This window comes from Scyliorhinus canicula, chromosome 15 (assembly GCF_902713615.1).
Source record: "Scyliorhinus canicula chromosome 15, sScyCan1.1, whole genome shotgun sequence".
Classification (NCBI taxonomy): domain Eukaryota; kingdom Metazoa; phylum Chordata; class Chondrichthyes; order Carcharhiniformes; family Scyliorhinidae; genus Scyliorhinus; species Scyliorhinus canicula.
Window position 1 is genome coordinate 48,566,563 of NC_052160.1, and position 7,874 is coordinate 48,574,436.

A 7,874-nucleotide genomic window follows, 5' to 3' on the forward strand; every position below is an offset into this window, starting at 1 on the left:
ATGCCATGATCCTAATCCCTGGAATTCCCACCTTAAATCTTACCTCCTCTCTAATTCTCGCTCTTCCTTTAAGGCTCTCCTAATAATCTATATATTTGACCAAGTTTTTGTTACTTGCCCTATTATTCCCTAACGTGGTTTCGTGTGGAATACGCAGATGTCTCAGACTGGAAGATGGTTAACGGTCCAGCACGCGGAAAAGCGCATATCTGACGGCGGCTGATTTCTTGAGCATGCGTAAAATGGTCGAAGGGCCGCTTTCACAGAGAGCATGCGCAGTGTGTCCGAGGACCCAGTTTCATAGTGAACATGCGCAACGATGCCAAGGGGTTGTTTTCAAACCGAGCATGCGCACCGTGGCCGAGAGGTTGGTTTCCTAGTGAGCATGCGCGGCCTGCATCGTCCGAGATTGCTTTGCGGAATCTGCAATGAGTGGTGAGGCCTGGGTGTTTGCGTAGAATTTTAGCCGGGAATGGTTGTGTTTTGGTTCTTGTAGATCGGTATGTAAGCAGAAGGAGGCTGTAAATAGTTTGGGAATGGGCGCTGAAGCCAGGTCTGCTGGCAGCAACGTTCATGGTGCATAACCAGGGAGCAGACAGATAGAGTTCACACAGAACATTCTGGAAACCGATAAGACTATGAAAGAGAAAAAAAACTGATTCATCTTTCGAGCAGGGTGTTTCAGAGCTTTCCACTTTTAGAAAGAGAACTTTAGAAAGCATTTAGCGCTTTGTGATAACCTCGTTGTCTCAAAGCATTTTATAATTAATGAAGCACTTTGAAATAAAAACAGAAAGTACTGAAACTACTCAGCAGGTCACTAGTGCGATACAAGAAATGCAGCAGGCAGTTTGTCCACAATCTCATAAATGACGATGCGGTAACGACCCGATCATTTGTTTTTAGTGGTACTGGCTGAGGGGTAAACATGGAATAATTCCCCTACTGTTGCTATTCAAAGCGGCGCCATTGGGTTCTCTGCATCGGCCGGCACAGTCACAGTGGTTAGCACCGTTGCTTCACAGTGCCAGGGTCCCAGGTTCGATTCTCGGATTGGGTCGCTGTCTGTGCGGAGTCTGCACGTTCTTCCCGTGTCTGGGTTTCCTCCCGGTGCTCCGGTTTCCGCCACAAGTCCCGAAAGATGTGCTATTAGGTAATTTGGACATTCTGAATTCTCTCTCCGTGTACCCAAATAGGGGCTGGAATGTGGCAACTAGGGGCTTTTCACAGTAACTTCATTGCAGTGTTAATCTAAGCCTACTTGTGACAAAAATTATTATTTATTTACCTTGCCTTAACACCTCATCTGAAAGGTGGCACCCTTGATAGTGCAGCACTCGCTCAATACTGCACTAGAGTGACAGCATATATTTAGTGCCTAAGTCTTCAAAAGGGTCTTGGTCCACAAACTTGTGGCAAGCAAGGGCCAGACTGTATAATGTGCCAGAAGACTTTAAATAAAAATACTGTAGAATTATTATTTGCTGCCGGTTATCCGGGTTTGATCTCGGCCCTGGGTCACTGTCGGTGTGGAGTTTGCACATTCTCTCCATGTCTGCATGGGTCTAACACCCCCCCCCCCCCCCCCCCCCCCCAAAGATGTGCAGGATAGGTGGATTGGCCATGTTAAATTGCCCCTTAATTGGAAAAATTCAAAAATTGTTATTTGCCAATCAGCAAGCAAGCAGCCTGTGATTATTTCAGATTTGAAATATACAAACTGTGTTCATATTGTGTGGGGCTCTTATTTACTGTGAATAAATGGTGAGTGAAATATGATTGAATTGGGAACTATTTGACATCTTGGAATGACATTTTATTTGAAAACTTTCTTTTTGATTTAGGTGTATGATGACTCTTGAGTCTGTGTATGTGGAGTAATCAGCAATTGTGTCAATCTGCGAGGACACTAATGGCTGCAAAAAGTATTATTCGGTCCAAGCAGGCTGCAGAAGCTGTTGATGGAACCCTGACTGAGGTTGTGTGCACAGTGTTCAATGATTACATCTTTGTGGTGGTCACACAGTATGGCAAAATGGGAACGTTGATCTCTGTAACACCCCACAGTGTGGAAAATGAGATCAGCAAACCCACATTTAGCACAAAGATTCTAATGGGAAAGGACGAGGTAAGAAGATTGTTAAGAAATGAAATGAAAAATGAAAATCGCTTATTGTCACGAGTAGGCTTCAATGAAGTTACTGTGAAAAGCCCCTAGTTGCCACATTCCGGCGCCTGTCCGGGGAGGCTGGTACGGGAATCGAACCGTGCTGCTGGCCTGCTTGGTCTGCTTTAAAAGCCAGCGATTTAGCCTTGTGAGCTAAACCAGCCCCTTCACAAGAGATCACAATGTTGCAAATTGAGCATGAAGCTTTGGTGTATGTAATCAGTGGGGACTGCATTTGAGAATAGGAATTTTGGGTTGTTTCAAATATTCCTACAGTTGTCTTAGAGTACTGTATTGCTCTGTTGTCCACATGGAAGAAAGGATATAGAGGTACTGGAGAAAGTACAACAAAAGATTGCAGAGCCCATCAGGATATAAAATGAAATGAAAATCGCTTATTGTCACGAGTAGGCTTCAAATGAAGTTACTGTGAAAAGCCCCTAGTCGCCACATTCCGGCGCCTGTTCGGGGAGGCTGTTACGGGAATCGAACTGTGCTGCTGGCTTGCCTTGGTCTGCTTTCAAAGCCAGCGATTAGCCCTGTGAGCTAAACAGCCCCTTATACTGTATACTGAACAGACTGGAGCTCTTTCCTTTAGAAAAGTAAATGCTACCCTAAATGAGATCTAAAAGAAGATGTTTCCACTGAAAGGAGACACCCAAAACAGGCATCATAAATAATGTTTCCACTAAGTTCATGGGTGAGGCTGCACAGCAATTATGAAGGTGTCGCACTATCCCCTTTAAGACACTGTGGTTTGATTCTCCCATCCCACGGCAGAGTATCCACGCCATCGTAAACGCCGTTCCGTTTTACAACAGTGTGAACGGGCCGCTCCCAGGACTAATTCTGGCCCCTACAGGGAGCCACCACGGCTCCAGCTGCTGATCCCGGCGTAAACTGCACCGCGGGATCCGCACATGTGCAGTGGTTCCTGCAATGTGCCGGCCCTGACGCAACATGGCGCAGGAGTACAGGGGCCGGCACCTAGGAAAAGAGATCAGGGGACAGAGAGGCCGGCCCGCCGATCGGGGGGTTCCCGATCGCGGGCCAGGCCGCATCAGAAGCCGCCTCCTCCCCCCCCCCCCCCCCCCCCCCCCCCCCCCCCCCCCCCCCCGGTGGTCGGAGCCCCCGCAGGTCACCACCTGACCCTTGCACGCAGAGTTCCCGCCAGCTGCGAGCAGGTGTGGACGGCGCCGGCGGGACTTGTTTTTTCTTTTCTCAGCCGCTTGGCCCATCCAGGCCGGAGAATCGGCGGGCCGGCTGCGTAGAGCGGCCGCGACTGGCGCCGCGCCATCCACACCGGCGCCAATGACGCCGATTCTCCGCTCTGCGGAGAGTCGCGGGGATTCTCTGGCCCAGCCCAGGGCTGGGAGAATCCCGCCCTGTGTGTTCCACTGTGCAAAAAAAATTAAAGGTATTGTGCATTAAAATCAACAGGCTTTAGACATTAGAGGTCTTAGACTTAGTGGGCCATAAATATAAATATGTCTCAAATTAATCGAAAAGGGATTTTTTTTTTTGCCCAGCGAATGGCTGCGGTGAATAAAATTGATGCACGCAAGGGGTAACTAGATAAACACACGGGAGAGATAGGCATAGAAGGATGTGTCAATCAGGTTAGATGAAGAGTGATGAAAAGGCATATATGGAAATAAACAATGGCACAGACCAGATGAGCTGAATGGCCTGTGTCTGTTGTAAGATTTAATTCTATGTTCTCCCTGATCGACCTCATAACCGCTATAACACTGTGTCTGTGCTTAATGTTTGCTTTATAGTCATTCCTGTGTCCAGTGTAGATCTTATTTAATCTTACAAGATAACCTCCCTGATTCTTTTGTGTACAAGTATTCAGCCTTGTACATATTACTTGTTACAAACCCAGCTGATGTTACGACTCAACAGCAAGGTCCCAGAATTGAACCCTGGCTCATAGACTGTAAACTTTCTTTTTAAGAGACTGAGATAACCGAGTCCAAAGACTGTCAATTAGCTTTTAACAGAAGAATAAAACATTTATTAAACATGGAAAGTTGGACTCTGCTCTTTCACCCTACCTACAATTGAACAAACATACACAGGGGCAGCACGGTGGCGCAGTGGTTAACACTGGTGCCTCACGGCATCGAGGTCACAGGTTCCATCACGGCTCTGGGTCACTATCCGTGTAGAGTTTGCACATTCTCCCCGTGTTTGCGTGGGTTTCGCCCTCACAACCCAAAGATGTGCAGGATAGGTGGGTTGGCCACGCTAAATTGCCCCTTAATTGGAGAAAATGAATTGGGTACACTAAATTTGAAAAAAAGAAAAGAAAACGTACACAGATTTTCAAGGATAACACAAGTTATAGATTATTTCTTATACTATATTGTTCTCAGTAAGCACACAGTTCCTATAAACAAACAGGGAAACTGTGGTCAAACACACCACACTCTGAAACCAAGTGGCAGATGCCACCCAATAGAATTTGTGGATTTTATCAAATGCCCCCTCCCGCCCCACCTTTCCCTCAGATACCTTCACCAATTCCAGGATTCCAATCCCTTTTTTCAGTATACCTCTGCTCCTCTGCCTTGAATTGCCATGCACGTTCAAGCTACCATTCAACCCATTCCACAAGAACACCACTGCTTCACAGGTTGCATTAAGTTCACCAACATTAGGATTACTTCAGATGCCTGGCATCTTGCAAGCCAGCTTCACCATGTCTGGACCTTTCAGTTCTGTCTTTAACTGGCAGCCTCTCTCAGCCCCTTTCTTTAACTTGGGTGAACAGTACAAAGAACAAAGAAAAGTACAGCACAAGAACAGGCCCTTCGCCCCTCCAAGCCTGTACCGACCATGCTGCCCCTCTAAACTAAAACCTTCTACACTTCCTGGGTCCGTATCCCTCTATTCCCATTCTATTCATGTATTTGTCAAGATGCCCCTTAATGTCACTATCGTCCCTGCTTCCACCACCTCCTCCGGCAGCGAGTTCCAGGCACCCACTACCCTCTGTAAAAAAACTTGCCTCGCACATCTCTAAACCCAATTGACCCCTTTACCCTGGGAAAAAGTACTTAGTTCAATTTCCAATTCCTTTTGTCCATTTGACTTCATCTTCCTGGGACTTCATTCCCTAGTTTCTAGAACTATCTGTTATTTAACTTCTGGGACTTGCTTTCTTGTCTTTACTCTATTGTCTTTTGGTTTTTGTGAGAGCTGCTTCCTCTCCAGCTACCTGGTTCCAACTGCTACTGGGTCCAGTTTTAAAAACTAAATTCAAGCGGTCTTTTCAACTATTCCTTCAACATTTGTTTATTTTCCCATCGTAAAACCTCTAATCACAGTGCAGGAACATTTTCAAATTTAACCAAAAATCCCCATACATGCAAGTACCTTTGTTTAAAATGAATCCAATTAAAGTTTTAGCCCTTTCTTACACCAAAACACAAAATAAACTTACTCAAAGCCATACCTTACCTCCAATATCCAAAAAACCCAAACATTAATTACAAAGACCTGTTTCCTGACATCTGGAAATTGAGATTCGTTGTGGGATTTAGACAAGGACTTGTGCTGTTGATTTGAACTCTGGGAGTAACTTGACGGACTAAAATAACCTTTTATTTGTCCTCTATATCTCAATGACACTAATAATGAATCTAAAACAGTCTGGGTGTATTTGAATCCAAGTACTAATGGTGAATTGACAATGCAGTAACAAACACAAAAATGCTAGAAATTTATAGAGGAGAAAGATAGGTAAATGTTTTGGATGTTCTAAACCTTTGTCAAATCTGGAAGACAAATTAGCTATATTGCCACCCTGCATTATTGAATAATTGAATATGTGACTGTGATGATAGCACCAAGGATTGCCTCAAGCAGTTGGCTCAAAGGTTAATGTTTCCACACAGTATTTAATGGATCCGGGGAAAACACAGAGAGACAACTGATTCAAATCCCAAACAAATCTGATTGTGAAACTGGTGGAGATTCCACCCCAACCCCCTCCCCCCACAATCCCTTCTCCTCCCCTGCTCTCCTCCGCCCCCTCTCATTCCCCCCTCCACCCTTGCCCCCCTCCTCTGCCCTTGCCCCCCCTCCTCTGCCCTCGCCCCCCCATCTCTGCCCTCGCCCCCCTCCTCCGTCCTCAGCCCCCCCCCCCCCCCTCCACCCTCAGCTCCTCGCCCCCCCCCCCCCCCCCCCCCCCCCTCCATCCTCCGCCCTCGGACCCCCTCCTCTGCCCTCTGCCACCCCTTCTCTGCCTTTGGCCCCCCCCCCTCCTCCGCCTTCAAATCAGGCATTAACCATTTTCCCAACTGACTGTAAGGTAGTCTCCCATGTGCTATCAGTTTTAATTCATGTCTTTGTTCGCGTTCAAGTTTCTGTTCTGCGGTTACTTCCACTTTTAATGTCTGTGCTTTTCTTTACAGCCTCTCATCCATGTCTATGCAAAACACCTTGTGACTTTTGTTTCTGAGGAGTCTGGGAACAAACCGGTGCTACTGGCATTGGCCTTGAAAGACGCAAATGTGGACAGTATTAAATCTATCAAACAGCTGATTCAAAGCTGCCGACTCTGGTGAGATTCATTGATGGGCTGAGTCTAGTGAATTAATGCTTTAAAAGAGTAACATGACTTCTCTTCGTTCCACAAGGCCAAAAATATGAAAATCAAACTTCTGAACTCGAGCATGAATGTTAATGAATGGAAATCGAGGAGCAACTTTACTTTGTCTTTCTGATGCAGGGGTCATTGAACTGGAAAGCTAGTGTTTGTACTCAGTTGAGGAACATAATTGCAGCATATTTTAGACTATGCATACTCCCAAGGCAATCGGCACCCTTGATGTTAAGGCTGAAGTTTGATTTTTAAGGTAAAGTTGGAACGTTAGTGAAGGGAACGCTAACTAGATTTTACATTCCATTCTTGAGTGTTCAGGCTGAAGCGAGGCAAGTAGTGAAAAGATAGTGATAGGAGAAATGTAAATTGTGAGAAATGCATTGCAATAAAAGTATATGAAAATAATTCATCATTGGAGTCAGTAGTACCCATGGTTCTAGCCTGGTGTTCCTGAGTGATTTGCAATCTGCATCATATACTGCTATTAAACAAGTAATGCTTTCTACTAATGTCCAAGCTGATTTCATTCTGTATGCAGTGCAGATCAGTGGTGCACCATGAGAACTTGTTAAATTCCTATCCTGGGACAATAATTCTAAGAACAAGGCTGCCAGACTTCCCAGCTTGAAGCTCTGTTTAGCCTGGATCAGATTGCAATTCTCCATTGCTTATGGTTGTGGATTCAAGCCCCAAACCAGGATTTGTGCACAATCTCAACTGACATCACAATGCAACATTGAGGGTGTGCTGCATTGACAGAAGTATTTTAAATGAGATGCAAGTAAAAATACATAACTTTATCAGGACACAATATCGGCATTTGACAAATAATAACTAAAATTAACTGTGCTAAAGTTGGTTAAATTCCCTTCATACTTGACTGTTAAGTTCTGAACCTTCATATACCTTAGAACTTCGTTCTTGGTCCTTTCCCTTATTTTTCATGTGATGACCTTTGACTTCATGTTGGCACAGAGTTAGTTTCTATGAGGAAGCCAATGATGCTATTTTTTACTTTGCTTCTGCCACTTGAATGCTACTTTCTCCATCTAAAAGAACAATCACACCTATGGTGTCAACACGACCCACAGT

At 45.4% G+C, this 7,874-nt stretch overlaps 1 protein-coding gene across 1 annotated transcript; it reads left to right on the forward strand.

The window, feature by feature from the left end:
• Nucleotides 1-327: 327 nt before the first annotated feature.
• Nucleotides 328-7,287, forward strand: psmg3 (proteasome (prosome, macropain) assembly chaperone 3). Its single transcript, XM_038819972.1, has 3 exons — nucleotides 328-435; nucleotides 1,845-2,128; nucleotides 6,592-7,287. The coding sequence occupies exons 2-3, from the start codon at nucleotides 1,871-1,873 to the stop codon at nucleotides 6,742-6,744; spliced, it is 411 nt and encodes a 136-aa protein (XP_038675900.1). The 5' UTR covers nucleotides 328-435; nucleotides 1,845-1,870; the 3' UTR covers nucleotides 6,745-7,287.
• The last annotated feature ends 587 nt before the right edge of the window (nucleotides 7,288-7,874 follow it).

What these genes read in the sequence shown, in the direction of transcription:
- psmg3 (XM_038819972.1), top strand. Translation starts at nt 1,871, where the DNA reads ATGTGGAGTAATCAGCAATTGTGTCAATCTGCGAGGACACTAATGGCT. An exon ending in TTCTAATGGGAAAGGACGAG is followed by an intron (nt 2,129 to 6,591) that starts GTAAGAAGATTG and finishes TTTTCTTTACAG; the next exon opens with CCTCTCATCCATGTCTATGC.